We start from the raw sequence: 22,979 nt of genomic DNA on the forward strand, positions 1-22,979 counted from the left end.
AGGTTTCCGTTATAAACTACTCGGTTCGCTCGCTTCATTTTATGTTTTCCCATATTTTTCATAGCTTAGTCATTGTCCAAGTTTCGATGTCATTCACCGACACGACTGCAGAACACGATACACACAACGATACATTTCTGAGTATTCAAGCAAACTTCAAGTTTTTAAATGAACGTTATTTGTTTGAATAAACTTTCTTTAATTACAATTTACAGCAATAAAATAAGAGCTTTTCTTTAGTCCTGGAATTACAGAACGTTTATTGCTACATGCAACATTGTAGCAAGAATGTTAAAAAGCGTGCAGAGAGAAGTTTTTATTATTGCATAATTTAAGGATTAGATTAGACACATTTTCTGGAGATATGAGAATATTTATCGAGGAGCCAAGCAACGCATTTGATGTCGGAGAAGCTAAGAATCGCTGCATTAAAGAGCCATTTTAACAATAGTAACGATCGATGTTACACCCTATCCATTGGTCAAAAGCTCGGATTTGTGGAAAAATGTGCAGAGAATATGTGCAACGGTCAAGAGATCTGATAATTACGCGCTAGTAACAGGAGAAACAATTACGAAAGGCTTAAACTGCTTAAGCGTGGGTTTATTTCGCAATCAGTGTGTCTCATATAGATACTAACTTAGATTGCGCGATAAAGGATACCGCAAGATCGAGTCAGATTGCACTGGCGGTAGCGGAGTAACTTTGCATCGCATAAATAAAGATTATAGGATCATTTAATATTCAAGAGAGGAAAGAGTAGCTCGTTACTTCCTGAATAATTTTCTCGGTACTTGATGGTCTGAAACTTTTCTCTATTGTGCAACAATTCTGTTCCGCATTCGTAATAATTTCATTTTGTAGTTATGTGGTATAAATGTATGTATATTATATAAATATTTTTGAATAAATTCCTTTGCGGTGTATATTCAAGCAAAAAAAAAGAAGCATACATTTTTCAGTACTCAGAGAAGATGAAATTTTTTATAATCTTTTAAGTTAATTAAAAAATCTAAAAGTTATCAGTTCAGAAGTTTGTCCAGTTGATCTTGTGCCTCGGTTAGCTAATCTCATCCCGAGATCCTCGCGAACGTTACGCTAACGACTTTATAATAAAGTGCATACTTTACAATGACAAATTACCGTGAGCACGGCCTATTACGTATATTGCTAATTATTCCGTGAATTTTTTACGAGCGACGAATCATACGGGATATAAATGTTCCGATGAGAAGCTCAGAGAGCGAGATAATTGGCTCGCCTCTCGACTCGCCGGAAACGAACAGAATGCGGCACATTCAATGCCGAACGCGCTTTTCCGCGCGTTAAAACTTTACGAGTCATAAGTCCAGAAGGTGGCAAATTACGATATTATAAGTGCATAGCTCGTAAAACTTTCGTCCGTCTCGTGATTACAGGGCAACTTCGTGCCGCCCTTTTATCGTCGCCCCGTTTCAATTCGTACTCCGTGCTCGCGTTCCTTTGAGCACCGCATATTTCCTCGGCGAAGTTAACCGCCGAGGTTCATGAATGAAAAACGAAAACTGACCAACCAATCGCTCGCAGTTAACTCCGAAGACGTGCTACAAAAACATAAGCAATCAGTTTTAACTCGCCATGTCGTTGCCAAACGAATTCCATTCGACGCGTCATGTTCCATCGAGAGAATTACTTCCGCTCGCCTTTGGCGAAACTTATACAATATTATCGAAACACGAGACGCGCCTCCGTATTTCGTGTGCTTTTGTAAATAGAGAATGTACTTGTTGTCAATCTGTTGAAATCGCGAAAACGAGCACCGTAACGAATTGCTTTCAAGCCCTTCGGATTACTTATCGCGAGAGATATGCGGCAAAGATACAAACGTAAAAGTAGGACACAGCCCGTAAAAATGCAACAGAGCGTTTCATTCTTGCTTCTCATACATCCGAGCGAGACTTCACTTATCTTAAAAATCCGTCAAAAGTACACTGAAATTTCTTTTCCCGCGAGGAATTTAATCGCCAAAACAGCTCCTAGCCGCCCAAAAATTCGCAAAATAGAGGGAAAAGCGCGCGTACTTACGACTGCCCTCTTCGTCTCTAAGGATACTTATATCGAGTGCACCACGCAGAAACGGACGGAGCAGCCGGTGGAAATTTAAAGGCTCATGTAAATTCAAAGACACACGAGCGAGCGCATAAGCCGCTTCGGCCGACATGCGCTCGCGAAAAATTCCCTTCCGACATTCGACGTGAATTTCGCTCGACGTTTCATCTCCAGCCTCTCGTTTTAGTAACCCCCCTCCCTCCTTCCCCGACCGCTCGGAACAGATATGTTCGCTATGCAACCAGCTAATTCACAATTATTTCGCGATCGTATCTACCTCGTCGAAAGCGCGCGTCGGATTTTCGACGCAATCGCGCAGAAAAAAAAGAATACGCATGATGTTTAATTTAATCGCTCGAGGAATGGCGGAATATAGATGACCATTTCATTATCGGCCCGTTGCGAAATATTTGTATCGTTGCCGCATATCGTCGAAATCCAATTTCGCAAAAACAAGTGCGCGACGAATACCGGCAACGAACACACGAACGTAATAATCGAGTTAATACGAGGCAGCGCGAGTTTAATATTGCACGAGAAAAACCGAGACACACGTACATATGTTATCCCTAGAACTCATTTTTTATCCCTAGAGCCATTTTTTTTACCTTTTAACTCATGCCTGGGGTCAATATCGACCCCACGCTTTTTTTGATCGTAAAACCGGTCCTACAGAGATAAAGGGCCTTAATAGTACATGAATTTCTTCGTTTTTTAATAAAGAAAAGAATGGTATGCGATATGCGATAAATTTAATTTTACTCAAGTTTAGTTAGTGAAAAATCCATTTAAAGACCGAAAAATACAGAAAATCAGCAAAAACCTCTTTTTTTAAACAAAAATTTGTATCTTTTTTTGTAATCAACCGATTTTCAAATTTCAAACGGGGTTTTAAAGAGGACACATTAGACTATTGGAAAAAAATTGTCATCGCTATATTCTGTTCAAAAAGTATATTTATTTGGAACTATAAAAATGAAGAAATTCGCAAAGTTGAAATATGGAAAAAGTCGATGAAAAAACCATAAAAAATTGTATTTCAAGTATTATTTTATTTTTATTTGATACAAAATAGTAAAAAATATGAAAAAAATGAAACATTATATCGCCCAGCCATTTTCTGCGAAATGTCAATCTTCTATAGGCAACGGGATTTTTACCGACTAAGTTGTGTGATATTTCGTCTTAAATAATATTTATGACTATTTGTGCTCAGATTACGTAATAATACATGAAATAAATTGATTCTAGCAAAAAATATAAAATTAGCTTACCGACGAAACACAAACGGCAACTCACAACTGGGGTCAATATCGACCCCACGCACGCTTTGCGACGGTGCTGTTTCACTGCCAGCGAACAACCAACGCTGCGCCCAACATAATCTTACTTTTAGAGAGTTGAAATGAATTATGGTTCAGGTCCTGAGTCAATAATGTCACTCGCTAGCTCAGGAGCGTAGTTCAAAGTTTGCCTGGGGTCGAAATCGACCCCAGTCATGAGTTCTAGGGTTATAACTTGTGATTTATAAATTCCAAATTTTAAGTCTGCGTCTCGAAACTCGCTTATCTTGTCGCATCTTGTCGGTACAGTAATTGTACACCGATGTATAATTTTTATTCAGTGACAATTTTCATTTTCGACCGCATTTATCTTTAATAATTAATAACATGTCCAAAACCGAGGAATTGAAATGTCCCGGATGTTTAAAATTTAATACTGATATTTAATATCAAATACCGTAAAAGCTGAAACCTTTGTTTTAAAATTCTGCAAAAGACAAGCTTCACTTGGATTTAAACGAACAATAGAGCCATGTTATTTAATTGCCTCTCATAAGTTCAATTTCTGCAAATAGCATTTTATTTTCAATTATAATATTTTTATGACTCGAAAGTTTTATTCATTCCCATAAAAGATTCGTCGAAAAACGAATTGTAGAGAAACGAGGAAAAAGAAATTACAGTTTGCGAATTAGTAGTGTCAGATTGGATTTCGAGCAACATTTCAATATTTCCCGTACTCCCACTGCGCCTATCCTTTTTGTTTCGCAGCGACAAACAGCAACGATGGTGACAAGCATGATATGACAAGCTGCACTGCCACCGAATATTCCTTTATGCGGTTAACAGCCACATATCTAATATATCCAAAAAGACGATGTAATTTAATGTTATTTTCATCGCGCTATTGACGTAACATTAAATAAAATAGTTGAATTTGACTCAAACGCGATATTATATATAACTATTATATCATTTGTTAAGTAGATCTTTTTCGTCACGTAACGATGGACGTTTATTACAGATTTCCGAAACTCCAGGATGGACAAAATAAACAGTTCGATTCACATTGCGTTATCAAAATTAACTAACGAGCTTATCACAAACTCTTGCGATTATTTAGCCTCGGAAGAACGTGATATCTGCTCGGCCGACAATCGTGTCGCGAAATTTCAGTTTCAATCTAATTTCTGTGATGATCACGTCGATTTTGACGGTACGCAAAATCGCATCGCCCAGAGATTTGCATGTCGGCATATAATAACATTGCCTATTAAATCGCATTTAACCTATCATTTTCAAATTGTGATTGAAAAGTTTGAAATAAAAACGTAGTTTTTAAATCGAAAAGATACATGTTTTAGAAATATATGTCAAATATATTGGATTTAGTTTATTGTCGGATTGAAGAAATTTTTAGAATTATTTCACATATTTGTATCGTGTGCGTTTTATTTTTTAAATAAAGACAGCAAACGTTGTAATTCTTGTCTGTCACACATGCGTTGTCCTTATTTTATTTCAAAAACTGTGTTCTGGCAAGCTTTTAGATACTTTTATGAATTCCAAATTGACGTGATTATTTTACTCAAACGTAATTATTGTATACGCTAACGTCATGTTATTTCCATGATGGCTACAGCAAAGCCAACTAACCGGGATGTATCAATGCGAACTTGCCGGATTGAATGCAAATAGGGTGATTGATATACACCGCCGAGCATTATAGCGACATAAGCGTCTATAATTCAACAAATGTAACGAAGATATAATTAGATATCACGTATTTTGTTATTACGTGTTACATTCATTGTTGGCCATCAGAGGAAATTATTAATCGATAAATATCAATAGCGTGTCGAAATTAAATGTTTTTTGCATCCTTGGGTAGACAGAATATTTCAACACATTTTGCAGAGAGCCGAAAATCATTGGCCGTGTTACGATGATACGGAAAGGTGGAAAGCTGGAAAGCTGGAAAGCTTATCCTCCTAACGATTGTCTAACGATAAAACCATAAATGTGGCCAATGGAAAGGGCGGTACTTGGCTCCATCGCAACTCACTTTTTTACCGCTTTTTTCCAACGCAGCCTCCGCACATTGCAGTTTATCGCAAATAACCGTGATAAATCTCAGAGACAAAGTCTCAAGATTCCAGAAGTGTTAAAGCAACTGTGCGTGTGTGTAGTAGTACAAACGACACGCTAAAACGTCGATTACGAATGCGGTGTTAATGAATCAGGGAGTGAAATGGTGAAAACAGTAAAACACACACAGCGAACACACGGACACACACAGGACACGGCTCATTTTACAAGCAACACACACCCGCGCTTTTGTGGCAAATAAATAGCACGACAGACAATTAAACAGCGATACGTCATTCCTAATTACGGCCACGAGATGCAACAGACATGCGTGCAAGCGTTAAACGCTTGCGTTTTACGTCGCGTCGCCGCGGCCGTTTATTTATCGTTTCGCATAATAAACATCTGACACTCGGTCGAATATGAGCTCGTTCGATCGCACTCGCCGTTAAGCAAATTATCGACGACGAAGGAAAGGAATCTACGCGGTCTCCGAATGAAGACTTTTAAACCATCCGCATCCATATCCCATATTGAACGATAAATCCGTCTCGTTTCCGAATTTTATCGTTTAATATGAAGATCGTGTACGAGAGCGCTACCCCTGGGTTTAGGAATCATGCGATCGTAATAATAAATATGGGATATGAATACGGGCTTAGGATTATGCGATTTAACGTAGCGAGATTGTGAATTTTCGTAAAAAACGGTTTCCGCCTGGCGTTTCGTAATATCGCAAAGACGAATCTTGTACGCATTGTGTACTAGTGCAAATTCTTGATTCGTTGCGTCATCAATTTCGCATTTTTCGATGATACACGCGTATAAGATAGTTATATAAAAGATGTAATTCACGAAAGCGCGATTATGATATTTAACAGAGATCGATAAAGTTCTTCTGCAATAATGGCAATTCTGTAATGCACGAATTATTCACCGTATGAAATGCAAATTATGCAATACAATGCGTACAAGCATGCTCGGCTAGTTACGCGCTAATTGTTAGATATATGATATACACGAAACAGACGAGCATTATGATAATCGACTTACCAAAAGCTCGCTCACATCTGATAACAGAGCCAACGGCATAAATTTATCAATTGATTGAATTTGAATGAAATATTAATGCCAAGTATTAATCTCAAAGAGCTATATAACATTTTATTTATTTCTCTTTTTACAAGTGTAACGCCGTAACATTTTTTTGAGCGCGTAATACATATGATTATATTAAAAAATAACGATAACTACAATTCTATAATTCTCACTTTTCTATTAACAGACTAATTCAGATTAATTTCCGTTAGTCAATTAAAAGAAAAAGGAACGAGCTTGCAAATAATAATTATTATAATTTGTTTATTGTGTGTTATTATAAAAAATAACGTTAATTTGTCTGTCGCCAAATTAAAAATTTGCCAAATTATTTAACGCCTCGTCGCTCTTTCGCGATTGTCACTACAGGACGGCAGGATTCACCTTCGCATTACGTTTGATACACATGTGCGAATCTTTGGAAAAAGCATGCGTGTCCGCTCGCGGCGGAAGAGCTCTAAAACAGATATGTTCCAACGGAGAACGGAGCTTCCCCATTCAAAGCGCCTGTGTGCTTCGTCTCTGTCAATTCCCCGCGAGCGACGCGTACGCTTCACGCGCGTGGCGTGAGAGACGACCCTTCTCAAATCTATCGCCTTTCAAGATCGCGCGTATGTACATAGACGAGCGATCAATGATAAGCCGTGAGCCTGTGAATGATCAACTAAGTAAGCTCTTAGTTATGAAATCGAATTGAGAATCTTTTTTATTTCGAGCCACCTCGAGTCTCACATTGCGGGCCCTTTCGCGCAAGTATCAAACTTTAGTTAACGTCGCTTCATATATTTTCGGGACATAGCTTCGATACACCTTTTTATTTGCGATCGTCGAATCACCGACATCACCGTGTTTCTGTTTGTTTAGTAAATGGGATCACTCGCGTGACCTCGCGTACAGTTTACGGCTCGTCATTGCTGATCGCCGTCGATGTGCGCGCGTGGTCTAACACGCTTCGCTTCCGGCGGTAGTGTTCTCCCTTCCGTTAACTCCGCGATCCGCCACCGGAGAACGCGAAGAGAAGGCTTGTGCCTGCGCGTGTGAATGTGACGATTACGAATGCTGTCACGCTCGATCTCAATCTGCAAATCTCTTTTCTACGCAGAGTCTCTCTGATCTTCGATCGGGGTGCTAGCGCACCCTTCTGAACTTACGAGTTTAGTATTGCATTGGTAGTGGTAAAAACGTATTACGTGAAAGTGTAAACTGCACCGAAGGCTCTGAACCAAGGAAATGATCTCTTACTTTCCAGCACCGTCTTTCCGCCTTTCTCTCTTTCTTTCTATTCTGCCCATCTGTCTCTTTTTTTTCCTCATTTTCTTCTTACTCTCTTACCCACCATTCCGCTCTCTTACTCTCTTCGCTCTTGACTGGCATACCTATTTTTTTTTGTCTCAGAGATAAGCTAATCGTTGGAACAAGCAAGATGAGCGATTGCGAAAAGAATTAGAACGCGCGTAAACATGCCGAGTTAAACGTTGCGCGGGACACGATATGAGCAGAGGACTTATTCTCGGAAGTCGAGGAAGAGAAAAAGGAATTTACACCCAACACATTTCGGTCGTATAAAAATTATTCGCACTAAATGTCAGTCGTAATCCCTCGTAATGCCACTCAAGAGTTAAAACTCTCTTTCCCCGCTACAATTACCCATCGTCATCACACTTCTCTTCCCACTTCTAGGCTGCCTCCTGTCGCTCTGCAGTCGCAAAACTTCAACTTGCGTAGCCGTACGATAAGTAAAGCGTATGTCAAGTCACTCTCTGAGCTGTACTAGCTACTTATATGCCGCCACGCCAACCCCTCCGCCATTGTCGTTGCTACCCCCGCAATTCTAAACTTCGCAACTCCTCGTGATCTCGTGTCGCTCACCTCCCGTGGATTTTCTGCTCTGCGCTGTCGATCTGTCAGCTCTCTATTAGCCCTCTGGAACGTCGCGATAGGCGCGGCTCAGCGTACACGATTCGTAGAACGATATCAGCGTTTTGCTCCTCTCTCCACGCTATGTCAGACTTGGTAGTCGCTTCTTTACCTTTTGTCTCATTCTCTTTATCCATCTCTTTCTCTCTCTCTGTTTTTATCTCTGTCTCTCGCTCTATGGTACGTATTTTGAGAGCCACAAAGTTGCTTTTCTGTCTCTCTGTCTCTCTCTCTCTCTCTCCCTCTGGCAAGGCTTATTAAAAGTTCCATCGTAAGAGAAAAAAAGAACTGGTTGGCGCATACTTCACGATCACGTAGAAACTTAGACCTTGTCTCGAATCACACGCAGAACTTAGTGCTCGTTCTCTTTGACCCCTTTGCGCGCCCCCCATTTTCCCCAATTCTGTCTCTCTCTTTCTCGTTTCTTTGACACGCGTTCAAGCATCCGAGTCTCGTGCGATTGATGCAGTACATAGTATATTACGTGCATGGCGCACACACACACTTGATTGATTCTGCTGCTGGTAACAAAATGAATCTCAATACGGAGCATATTGACAGTAGACGATATATGGAAAGTGCATCGCTCTCTTCCCCTACTTCTATTACTCCTCCTCTTCTTCTTCTACTACTACTTCTTCCTGTATCACCTTGCTAGTTTTGCTCACTGCTTCTGAAGTGGCATTGCTCGACGTGACAAATGTAGTTATAATTATTACTTACTATATAGAGGCTACTGAGGGTTGGACTACGAAGTTCAAGAGCGAGAATTTCTATACGGATGCAATGCGCCTATTAAAATCAATATATCCAATGGTGCCACGTTGAAATCTAACTTGAATGTAACATGAAACGCAATATGTATATTTAAATGAGTGATTGTTTAATTTGACACATAAATTTACATATGCAGATGGACATATATGTATATACATATATGTGCTACATTAAACTATTTCCCACTTATATACATGTACATATGTATATATCGATATTCAGTGCGAATATAATTATATATATTTCCGTATACAAAATATCCGTACGATAGTGTCAACAACAATAAAGTTAGAGTAATTACTTTGGACGTTGAATTATGTTACACGCGAATTCGGCATATTTGTTTGAATTTCGTATACAAAACCGCGACACTCTATTATATTTCATTAATTTTATCGTGCGGCAACAAGAGTCGTTAGCACAAACGCAGCAAGTTTTGATGTAAATCAAATTTTAGTACGTTATACAATAATATCTGTGTATCGGAAATGCTCGCTCTCTGACCTCGATGAAGACAGATTAATCAACTGAAAACATACAGATGTCCTAGGACGGAGGTAATAATGATAATTATGACATTAATCGTCTAAACATGAAATCAATATAAACGCGTTGTATTTGATATATTATATTATATCAAACATCGGAACAGAAAGATAGATCGAAAAAGAAAATATTACGATTATTAGAAACAAAATATTACCGAGAAAACTGAAAGAAATACTGAAATAGAGGAACTTTGTTGAGTAAAGAATAAAGAATAGAGCAAAACGGACACTCTCGCGGAACGTTCTACAAGAAATAATAGACGAATATGCGCGCGAAAATATTCACATGGAGGAACGGAGAGCTTCATATTTTAGAGACGCCGGCATATACAACCCATTATTCGTGATACACGCGAAAAATATTTCCAAAGGCTAATCCGCAAATCGAAAAAAAAAAAAAAAAAATACTGAATGGATATTCAAAACCCTTTTTTTTACATGTTAGGTCATTCTCGTTTGAATTGTTGCTAGAGCATGTCTTAAATAAAAATTACTGTGAAAATAATACTCTAGGTGTACGCATTTCGCGACGATAATGATCTGGCACGATGCCGTATTTCAGAAATCTTAACGTGCAGCTCGCAAAATCACTGCGGTCGACTACGATGAGAGAACCGCGCATGATGATTATAGTTTACGCATGGAAGGGGCGATATATAACAACACATGCATTATTAACGATGAAATAATGCGCACAGACTTCGGTAGCGCGCAAGAGATGCCAACAAAGGAAGAGAAAGAGAGAGAGAGAGAGAGAGAGAGAGAGAGAGAGAGAGAGAGAGAATACATTATACACGCATGGATATGTAGAGAAATATGAAGCTGATCGCGCAAGCGGGAACAGCAATTTTGACGGGGATGCAACAAATGTCACTCTATATATCTCGCTGCAAAATATAATCTACGCTGCGTATATATATGTATATATGGAAAGAGAAAAGCTATATATTGAATTTATAATAACACAACATTTCACAGACATATTTATCTTCCATATACTTTTGGCTTCATCAATGATATCAGAAAAGAAACTGCAATTTCACACAGATGATCGTTTTTCATTCGTAAGATAATTATAGAGAATGTGCCACCGTAACTATGTAATTGCCATACGTTAACGATATCGCCGTCTATCTGGCTTTTATTCCAACAATTAGAATCAGTAATCGAAAGGCTTAATGGAACGGAAGCCCATCGGCAATTGCTGTAAATTTTCAGAAAAAAAAATAGAATCCTTGCCCGTGGAGTGTATTTTACTTTACGAAAGCAGAGAATTTATTCTGTCATTTGTGGCTACAGTTACGAGCTCGTATAAATGTCACTACGATGGTGCCGTAATGCTTAAACTGTATGAGAATTGATCGTTCGTTAGAAGACGAAACTCAATGAAATCTCCTCAATCCAGAATTATACGAGAAAATTACGCGAGATACGCTGATATATCTGATATAATAATCATAAGCAGCATAAAAACAAATTTTACTTTCACATAAATCCGTACACGGTGTCCGCATTAACCACTGTCGGGGCGCTTATAAAGGGTGATTCATTTTACAATTAAACATAGTTAGGTTTAACTTCGCGAGCCATTAAGCTCTCGCGTAGCTCTTTCTCCGACGATATATCATTTTTACTGCTGATAAGCATGCAGCGGGGACGCGCAATTTGGACGACACTGTTCGAGAACCGTATACTAACTGTAGTCGCTACTGGAAATTCCCCTGTTCTTCCAGTATTTTCTCTTTCTCCCAACACCCCCATGTGTCTTTGTATCCCTTATGTTCCACCAACAGAGACGACTCTCTGGTTTGTATTTATAACTTGTTATTTGAACGTTCACTTTCATTATTGGTCACGTATAATCGCATGTGTGGATAAATATATCTCAGGATCAAACAACTTTCTACACGATGTAAATGTAAAATTGAAATTACATGTCCGCCTTCTCGTCCTTCCGTGAATACTGCTTCTTCTTGCTCGTTCCCCATTTCCCAACGTATTTTAAAACCTGTCCTGAGCAGGACTTCATATATTTTTAACTTTTATATTTATGTAAGATTTGCGATAATCGATAATATTGATAATTTTTTACGTTAGCAGCACGTATGTGAAAAGATTTGATAAGTTAAGATTTGAATTTCGTGTTATATATATATTTCTAGAATCTATTATATTTTCCTTACCTCGTATTTTCCTTCTAACTTTACTTTCTTCATTTTCCCAAGTTTATGATTAAAAAGTCTTCAATCGCGAAATTTAATATCTGAAAAGAATGATGCACTATCTTCTTCTCACTTAAATTAAGAAACACGAAATATCGCGGTACAATAAAAAGTATGGAATATCATAAAAAGTCGTGTGAAAGAATTATCTTTCTTTAACGTTATGCTGTAACAACGCAAATCATCATTTAGGGAGGGAAAATATAAACTTGAACTTTTTAATTTCCAAAGTCGAAAATGTCGCAGCACGACCACGGAGATTTCGGATACGGCGGAAAGGATGTACAATAACCGCGCGCACATTACACAGCTGGCCGGGATGCTGCGTTTCTGGTGCGCTGAACCGCGAAAGGAGCGCGCTTTAAAGGAGTAATCCGCATGCGGAACGGCGTATAAACGAGTGCCAAACTGTCGACAATAATCTCAGTCAGAAAACATGCGCGCTCCGCTAAGGGGATACGTATATATAAGTACTGTGAAAATCCGTTCACGATGCGGTAAGCGGCGCGCCGAACGCATTGAATAAAATTCCGAGATATCGTACCAACGTATGGACCGCGACGTGGTGCAGCGAAATTTACGACTCCTTTCCTCTCGTACGTGCAACAGTATGAACGAGCCCGTACTGCTGAATCTTCGTTACAAGAAATATGAACACTTCATAGAAATGCTATGTGGCTCCCTATGAATTATCTCTCTTTCTCTCTCAACGAAATTTAAACCGCAATACGTGTCGTTTAAAATAACTCAATTTCTTAAACATGATACTTGAAGACAAATGTAGCTTTGTTAGCGCTATTTTTATTCTCATAATTTCTCTCTCTCTCTCTCTCTCTCGGCTGTTAAAAAAATAATTTACAATTATTTTTATAATTATTTTAAATATGCATCTGATAGAAAGCAGTAAAATACATGATGCGTCGTCTTTTTCGGAACGCTACCTGCGAATACTTACTGGATTACTTGGTTTAAAAAATGCACTGAAAGAATTACTATTGGTAACGACAGTCGCATCGCAGACGCGAGGCACAATGAGGCAACAATGCTGCGGAAACTCGTATAGCGTTCAACGTGATTTATTTATTTACACCTCCGCATGCACGTAGCCATCGACCACGTACGCCCACAAAAGCGCGAGCTACCGACAGGTGGACGATACTGATAAAAATCGTAAGAGAACTCGCGTGTGACTTATTTAAATGCCTCTGTGTTGGTACGTGTTGGTATGTACGTGTGTATCGCTAACATCCGCCTACGCGACAAAACGAAACGAGGCTACGTCGTCGCCGGCTACAATGGCCATCGTGTAAAGCAGAGACTCTCAACGGTTTGTAGACTGAAGTCTGTAACATCTAACGATTTAATTGCCATAATGTCAGATTAAATAATAATCTTGCTTGGATTACTGTCGATCTGAAGAGAGCACGAACATACAAATTTGTTAATTGTCAGCAACTACATCTCCATTTCCAAGCATTATTTTTTAATTTATTTATTAATGAAATAAAATTAATTATAATAATTTTTTTAACTCTTAATTACGATGTTAACCCTTCGCAGAACATGTGTAATTTTATATACTGTTTTCGTCGAACAAGTGGGTCTTTTACGCCAGTTAAGATTTTCAAGCTGTAATGGTGCCATCAAACATCTGAAAAAATTCAAGTATACTTTCAAAGGCTTTAAGAATCTATTTATACCGTTATATATGCTTGATTCTTGTTTGGGTTTTTTTTATAAGTTCGTAAAATCTTCGTAAAATTCGAAATGGAAGTATCGAATGGGTCTTGAAAGCCCCATTTGTTCTGCGAAGGGTTAATAAAGCATTTAGTAATGAGTCATCTGTTTACAGACAGTTATAATAATTACAAGTTGTTCGTCGTGAAGCACTTATTTTTATTTGTAAAAAATATTTATGCGCACACTATAAGAGAATAAAAGATAACACATCGATACGCTTATCATCGTAACCTCGTATCTCTTCCAGTCGATCGAAGAATTCAATCGAGCAGGTGGACGGTCTGAGAGCCACTCGACCATGCCATGCGGGTTTCTACGACTCCTTCTTCCGTGTTCCCTTCTTTTTTTCGCGCTTCCTTTTTCCGTATTCTCACAGCCGGCTGCGAAATGACCCGCTGCAGTCTCCGAGTATCATACAACTTTGACGAACGTCGTATCCGAGAACGTTCGCTACTTTATTCCCCCGTTTTTCGTGGCTGCACAATAAGTCGACGATTTCTCTTTTCTCTTCTCTCATCATGACTTACTTCTTCTCTCTCTCGTGCACATTTTCGCAGGATAAAATTGCAACCGTTTCCACAAAGATCGAACGATGCGAGTTCTCTTGACTTCTCTCTCGCTGAGTTATTTTAAGAAGAGAAGTTTTCGCAAGAGAAAACGAGAAAGAGAGAAGCTCGCGATGCTTGGATCGAGAAAGCAAGAACTTACGAGGAAGTCAGAATCGGGAGTAATATTGTGGCGGAACTTGGACGCAAAATCGCAAGAGAGCAATCTTTGTAATAGTCCTCTCTTTCGACACATCGTGGCGCACTTTTCAGACGTTCTCCTCCTGAACTTTTCATTCGTCGCGAGTTTGCGCCCCGACTGAGAAAATACGGCAAACTACATAAATAATCCCGATCTCCATTGACGGAGATATGGCGACCGAAGTACGAAATACGAGACTGTAAATGGCGCGATTTAGGAAGAACGTTTCAGAATATTTCTTTCAGTAATGCCGGACGGAAAAAGTCCACGTAACTGTACAAAAGTCGGAAAACATAAAAGGCGTTTGCACGTGGCCGGGTCATAAACGCACGCGCGCGCAGTAATCAAAGGCGACCACAAAACGTACGACGATACGTATAAAACGGCGGAAACGAGCCGGTGCACGGGCAGTGGACAAGAAGAAAAAACGGGAATGAGAAGCGACATTTATGAAAGGCAAAAGGAGGAGCGTGCGTTTCCTACCCCGAGAGTCGAAATGTGTGCACATGACCGCTCGTAGTAATTGAAAAGTAATGGAAAACGAGTAAAAATATTACGGCGAGAGAGCCTTAAATGCAATCTTCTCTTCATTTCATAAACGCGAAGAAGCACCGTCAAGCGAGAAAACGGAGAAGAATCCTACGTGACATTGCGAGCAAAAATCGAGCAAATAACGAGGTGCAATATAAGACGGGTGCGGAGATGGAGGGGCAGATGATGAGAAGAAAAATAATGGAAAAGCCGAGTGTTCCTACGAGATTGGTGATCAGAAAACGAGCAAACGGCAGTCGGCGATGTAATGAGAACAATCGTTCTTCGGGAGAGTCAAAGGACATCGCAAGAGTACATTAAAATTCGCAGTAGTCATCTGCAGGGATGAAGTCTCTTCGCGACTCTCGACTGTAAACGACATTATGCCAGAGCGGTGTAAAAATGCTTTCCTAAAAAGTGGAATAAAATTGAGATCAAGCGATCAAGTCAGCCGGATGCGGGTGGGTTGATAACGAGAACGGAGGAAAATGTAACTTCGCAAAATGACATTGCAGAGGAGCAACAACAACGCAATTAGCGGAACGTGGCTGTCATAAAGAAAGAGAGAGAGAGAGAGAGAGAGAGAGAGTCGGAGTGCTGCTGGCAATCAAAAGACGCAACAGTGCCGTCGCCGATAATTCTCGGCAGTATTTTCTTTCTTGAAAAGTGCAACTTTCGACAACGATAGAACTCGTGCTATTAAGAAGTATTTAAAGTGATGACGCCAACGGAATATAACGCTGTTTGTACTACGTTTCTCCGGCAAGATGCAGCCAAGATGCAACAATTTCATTGTTGAAATTAGAAAAACTATATGGAATTGCTGAGAATAAGCACTCCCAATCAGACTAATTTCGGTTACAACTCAACGTAATACAATTTATAAATTACATTTTATAATGAAAAGGAAAAAAGGCAGGCACTGTCTACGCAATCATCGAAGTAATCGAGCACTTTTATTGTTAATTCATATCTAACAAGATGAGCTCGAAAACGCTTGCGCGAAAGCGAAGGTCAGATAATGTTAGTAGAAGAGAGAAATAAAGTGCGGGTGAGCATTTGTAGTAGATAAAATCGGTCATTACGAGTAACCAAGGGTCAGTTTCGTAAGCCGTACGTAAATGCGGAAATTGCGTGAAGTAACAAAGCTGGACGCGCAGAACGGGGACGTAAAGCTCATATAATAAAAATGTGATGAGTGCAATTTGACAAGACATGAAAGAGAAAGATAGAAGGAGAGAGAGAGAGGCAGGGAGAAAGAGATAACCATGTAGCGAACGAATTACTTCGTCGACAAGTCTCTCGAAGTAATTAAGGAATGGGGAAAAAAGCATCTTCAACGAAAGGAAATGCATCTGGGGAACGAAACGAGAGCCTTGAACTGGACTTACGGGATCAAAAAAGGGCGAAACGAGAGTCGATAACGAAATTAATTAGCTCGTGCAAGTAGACTACATTCGGATTAACGGTAACTCTCTACGAAACGGCAATGCGGAAAGTGCTACGAGCAACACATCTTATTGAAAATTGTTCACGATCGCTTGCACAAGTATGACTCTGAACATGAAGATAATTAATTCTTCGGCGAGTCGACAATTTTTGTTACCTTATATAGGAGCGTAATTCAATATTAACATAAATCCAATGTTAATCCGATACTTACATTATATATTCCGTAAATTATACAATATTATATATATCATATATATAATAATCTCTTTTTTATATTACTTTATTACAATACGTGTGCTAGGTACGTTAAATAAAAATTGGAACGCAAAATGTCCGCGAATATATCGGCGTTGAAACTGGGATAAATCAAATGAGAATACAATTATATTCAAAATATATATCTGTTTAAAACTTCAATTCTTTTATTAAAGCTGCAAATTTCTTATAAAACAATTTCACGATAAGTTCTTCAGAAGTACGGTGGCGATATAGCATCTCGGTTACGTGAATGGCATGAAAACCTCTCGATGAAGTAGCGTTTATATATATATATATATATTCATTGAAATTAACTTAGAAGTCGTAAAAAATGAGAGGAATTTAAATTGCCACTCTTGCGTCTCTTCAATAGCAAAATTATTACGCTTGTAAAACTCTTAACGCTCCGTAAGTAATTATAAACCGCAATTAAAGACCGTGTCAGGTCGACATTGAAACGAAATATATCTTTAAATTCTACTTGTGTTATATTTCTTTAATTCCTTGTTAACGCATTATTTCGTAATTCGTACCGATAATTCCGGGAAAATAATTGTTTATACAACTACAAAAAAATTGATGTATAAAATAAAATGACCGCCAGATTTTGAAGATTTTCTTATTATAACTTATTATAACGTAAAAACGCGATTCTTCAACTCATCATTCGCGCGCTATTGTTGTTTGTTTTCTCACCAAATTATTTCGTAGACCGGCGAAATATTGACGTTCATTACAATGATTCGTAAATTCTGCATTAACCATCACATTAACCGGTCCAACATTGCAACGAACGTAATAACTAATTAATTCGCTGGAATAATTTAAATTACGATCTATCTGTCAGTTGGAAATTCGACGACGTCGGCTATTTCATCGGATATAATTAAATTGGGGCATATGATACCGAAATAAAGCATATACACGAAGCTGATTATATTTTACAAAGATTTTTCGGACCTGCCACAACCGAATCGAACAACTGGATGAACCTGGTTAATAAAGCCAGAAAGGAGATGCGTTTTACGCTTCGCATTGCGCGTAATTTTTGTTCGCTATCTCATGTTTGCCCACGTGCGTATGAAACAAATATTTGAAATAAATATCGCCATCTATGACGTTGCACGTACCAGCAGTTTTTCCCGAAATGTAATGTTCTCTTCATGCTGCATTAACGTGAAAACCGCCATGTCATGTAAAATTCAGGAGAATACATTGTCCGATCTAATATCCGTAAAAAACAAATCTGTTTACTTATTAATGAAAAAGTTCTTTGAAAACAAAGAACGTTTCTATTAATAAATATATACAAGCAATCATCAATGAGGAACAGAGAGAGAGAGAGAGAGAGATTCCCCTAAATTGTAGACCAAATATAATGAAACTAGTTAGGACGCATCAAACAGAAGATATCCTAAAGTTTCATACTGAATTCTAGATATAATGATTTATCTTGGCTTTAAATTAATGAAGATAACACATCACTGTTAGATAAAGATACTTCATATTTTTGCCTCTAATCGTAATTCCCTACATCTCATCCAGCTTCCGTTGCAGTGAATCAATCAAGCGATTTTGCTTTCATTGATAAATCGCATTTCCAGCGAACGATCAATAGAAGGATTAAGTAACTCGAAACGTCATAAATATACACCTGGTACGTAATGGCAGGCGAGTCTTAAGGATCCATTAATAAAGGCACGGAGAGGAGATAGCCGTTTTCGTACACGGCGATTAATCACAACCCGTGAAGGCGCTCGTGCCGGGCTTTATGGCGCCGTTAAACATAGCCGCTGAGATAAGTTAAACACGAGAAGTTAAAAAGGCAACCCTTTTAGCATTTTATTCGCCGCCACTTGAAGCTCTCCCGTTCCTTCTTTTTATTTTCGCGCGCATCTCTCGATTCGGGAGTCATTTGCGAGTCCCTGCTTTAATGCAGTATTTCAGATGCACTCGCCAGGCTACGGCGACCCAATAATTTAGGAGGAAAGTTAGGAGGCCCGTATTTAGAGTTACGAGCGAATCTTTGCAGTCGCAGGAAAGGGGGATAAATATTCAACTGCATCCGTACGCAACCAGGACGGGGCAAATGAAAATATATCGCTCTCGAAAATCTTTAATTTGCGAGAAACGTTTCGCGTCCGTGCGATATAACGTTGTTCCGTTCTATAAGAGGCTGGGTTATTTTCTTGTAAAAAAAAAAAAGATAATTCGAGGGAAGGTGGGATATTAGAATATTTCGCAGCGTGGCGCCCGGAATATTTTAAGTTTCTTACGTTTAACGAGACGTTAACAAAACATTAAGTAGATTTTAAGATCGATTTAATAGCTTAAATCGTGCATTGATAAGGCTGATTATTTTCGTCATAGGAGAGAGAAGATAAACTTCTCCCAATGGGGGTGACCTGTTATTTATGATATAAGAATAATACAAAAATAAGTATACATTAACTGGCGTCATCCGATGTACATATGATACCACTTGTGATCGAAATAAACATCGATTACAGTAAACTCCCAAACGCTCCAAGACAACTTTCTTAAGGAATGCGAAGGAATGAGTTAATCATGATGACAAGGTAGCCGCGTCGATAATAACAGTCGAGAGATAAATTACATCCCAATCCGATCGTAGTGCGTATAGTAGTTTTAACCGCAGCTTAAACGTTCTCACGATATGCATCCCTGTCTTCTCTTATACGTTTAAGTATTATTATTAGATTCGCGTGTCAATGACAAACCGTAGAGGGTTATAGAAGGCTTTTGTGTGCATTTTCGGTAAAATTGCATTTTTTCTATAGCTGCATGATAGTGTAAGCGTTTTCTCTCCGTCGCAACATTTCTCTGCGCAACACACCATTGCCTCCTCCTTTTCGTACACGCACTCCGCGCGCAAGTAAGTACATTTCTATTCTCAATTTTCTTATTTTCGCTTATCTAACATCAGAAACTGAACGTACGTAAGTTACCTTTACTGTTCTGGCGAAATGTGAATTGCCGACCTCAGCGTAGTAACTTCAGCAGGTGAACTGGGTTACGCGTATCGATGTATCCTGTAGAAATTCTGGAAATGTTAGCCCTCCTCCGTTAGATGAGTGAAACTGCTTAAATATAAGTCTTACAAAAACCCGAGAGCAAGCTGAGAGATACCTAAAGAACGTTTAAAACAATTAGAACGTCCTTCGGGTGTATCTCTGCGACAGAAATCCCTCTAGACATTTTTCTATTGCCTGCTCAAACAACACAGAGTGCGAAAAACGCGTAAGGGACGTCTGAAGAACATCTCGTAGACGTCTTCGTCGTACCCTTATAGATATTTTTGTTGCTGGATACGTGGTGTATATGCTATTCTTACTCATGTATATGTGCTTTTATCCTTAGCTGTTGTGTTGTCTGTCCTAATTATTATATTACCGAATAATAATACGCTTGTTACGCTTGTCTATTGTTTCTTTCTCAACTTTCGCCTCGAGTGTGAGTCGCAAGAGTTGATTCCGTGACAGGATCCATTCGGATGGCACTGAACCGCCGTGTGTTGTGACTGCGAGTGTGTCATCGTGGCGTGTATGTCTTCATGGAGAGGCTCGAATATTCGGCCGCGTCTGGAGAATGCTCCGTGTACTGTGCTACATGTATATACATATATATTCGCTAGTATAGAGAAATCGGCGAGGGCATTCCAGCGGAAGCCCCTCTCCAACAGGAGATGAAAACAAAAAGGGCTAATGCACGATACGAGAATTATAGAAAAAATATGAAAAAAGGCATAACTGTAAAATGCCAAGTGGCTCGAGCGAATTGAAAGCACACTCCAGTTCGATAAATATAATATCAGGAAATGTGAAAATTGCATTTGAAAAATTGCATTATCCGTTGGAATGCATGGTTAAAGTGCGCCTCGCGCTTTAAAACATTTCAGACACGGATATTCTCCCGAATGTCTGAACTTTTGAGCCTCTCCGCGCGCACCGGAAACGCGCGAGCACTCGTACAGGCGAATGAAAGATTATATTGAATATGTATGTCGAGAGCAAAAATGGGGGGATATCGAGTAAGAAGGTTCTCAAGCGGAGACGATCGTGATCTGAGCTAAGAGAATCCAGAAGAATAATCTTTCATTCTTGACGAGAAAGCTGTTAACAGCGTTCGATCGACCCGCCATTTCCGTGACTAATCGCCTTCTTTTTGTATTCTTTCTTCGGGGGATTTTCGGGAATACCTCGATTCAGGATCATACTTCAATTGCATCATGTTCATGGTGGCGAGCAGCGTCGTGCTGACCGTTCTGGTGCTCAACTATCATCACAGATCGCCCGACAGATACGTGATGCCAAATTGGGTAAGAAAATACTATTCAATTAACTATATCGGACAGTTTTAGCTGTAATTAATGATAAATAACAGCATCGAATAATATAAATGTAATAAATGTAGCGTGTATTATTAATGACGCAAATGTTGTAGTAAACAACGGTAATTTGTCACCAAAGTAATTTTGAATGACACAAATAACACTAGTGACTGAATTAACGCTAATAAATATGCGCTGATGAACGTTGATAAATGTAATCATTAAAATCGCGCAGTTATTACCTTCCTTTGTAACTTTGTGCGTTTTCTATCCGCTGAAATGTTTATCGTTCGCGCAGTCTTTGTAGAACGGATTATGTATCGTATACCAATTCGAAAGCAAATTGATTGAACCTACATAGAGTCGGATCTTTTTAATTTGCTGAAAGTATAGCTTAGCCAATTGTAGAATAAAATATTTCAGTCGAATAAAGGTTAATCATTTTAGATATATTGCGAAATAAGCTGCTTAACTAAACGGATTAGCCGAGATTGCATTTGCTTTCGTCATTGTTGCAGTAACATTATACCGAAATTGTTACAAATTTAATTGCCTTCTATTACGCTCTATAATTGAACAAGCAGCAATTTCGAAATTACACAATATAATTTTATAATCGCGATAATAAAACGCGGTAGTATAAGCATATTAGATTTATTTCTTGGAAAACGTTATTATTATCATCGAAATATTCAGATAATTATAATAATGAAATAGCACCAAATTACATCTTAATATTTCTAATCGCATTATTTAACGAAGGTGGAAATTGTTGCGAAAATTAAAAGCGACTGAACTTCGTGAATTCGAAACAATGCGAAATAATTTAAACCTTTGCACGCAAAGAATACTTCGCATAATGGTTAGCGATACGTCTTGTACGGTAAACTTCGCGGTGTGGCTATAACTACCATTGAAAACAGAGCTTTCTTGAAAGTTTAAAATGCCTTCGAGCTGTTGGTACTTACTTCCGACCAGTGCCAGTTAGTTAGTGCAAATTTTTTTTTACACAAGTCAACACATGGGAATTGTTTGAATACTCCGGATTTAAACAAGTACACTGCGTACACAAAACATCCATAGTGCATATTTACACAGTGTTGTGTCAATATAATATATATTGGATAGAATTTCGAATTTGATTTGTTTTATTTCACTAAAGAAACGTGCAATTCGGCTATCGAGTTTAAATCCATGAGTAAATGTTTTTTTTACGAATTTGTATTTTTTTTAATGTTTTTAAAAGAACAAAAATATATGTAGGTATGATTATTGAAAACGCCATTGTGTCACAAATTGTTCTAAAAGCCAAATTATTCTAAACTCAAGTAGTATAACTAAAAGATAATCGTGACTTTTGGGAATTTCTCGTAATTTTCACTTCAGCAATTTTCAAAATAAAGAATACTCACTATCCCTCGTGACGCTTATCGCGTGTTCTACATGTAAATCTTTTGAAAGTATCAAACTTTGAATATGGTGTGCGGACATCATTTAAAAATTCTATACTCTCCAATTTTCTGAACGGGTTTTTGTTCTCGCAGCGAGATTCGAGGAAATAAAGTTGAGAGGAATTTTTGCTAGAGAGCGCGGCGATACGATACGTAGTTACAAAGTTTAACGAGACAATAATTCGATGTTCACGCAGGTGAAACTAGTGTTTCTACAATGGCTGCCGTGTGTGTTGCGCATGAGTCGGCCGGGCAAGAAGATCACAAAGAAGACCATTCTCATGAGTAATCGGATGAAGGAGCTGGAGCTGCAGGAGAGGAGCAGTAAGAGTTTACTAGCGAACGTTTTAGACATCGACGATGATTTTCGCCATGGGAGCAGCGCAGCCAATCCTGCCTCGGGCTATATAAGGTACCACCAGTAGTTC

The 22,979-nt window shown here is 38.7% G+C and overlaps 1 protein-coding gene across 5 annotated transcripts in view; it reads left to right on the forward strand.

Moving 5' to 3' along the window:
- Positions 1–22,979, forward strand: part of LOC112464271 (neuronal acetylcholine receptor subunit alpha-7) — a 218,458-nt gene that overhangs the window by 189,614 nt on the left and 5,865 nt on the right. For all 5 annotated transcript variants that reach the window (XM_025031153.1, XM_025031157.1, XM_025031154.1 and 2 more), the window contains 2 exons: positions 20,979–21,088; positions 22,749–22,963. In XM_025031153.1, coding sequence (XP_024886921.1) covers positions 20,979–21,088; positions 22,749–22,963 — 325 coding nt within the window. The remainder of the gene's footprint in view (positions 1–20,978; positions 21,089–22,748; positions 22,964–22,979) is intronic.

Source organism: Temnothorax curvispinosus, unplaced genomic scaffold (genome assembly GCF_003070985.1).
Source record: "Temnothorax curvispinosus isolate PA1 unplaced genomic scaffold, ASM307098v1 QBEX01014078.1, whole genome shotgun sequence".
Classification (NCBI taxonomy): Eukaryota; Metazoa; Arthropoda; class Insecta; order Hymenoptera; family Formicidae; genus Temnothorax; species Temnothorax curvispinosus.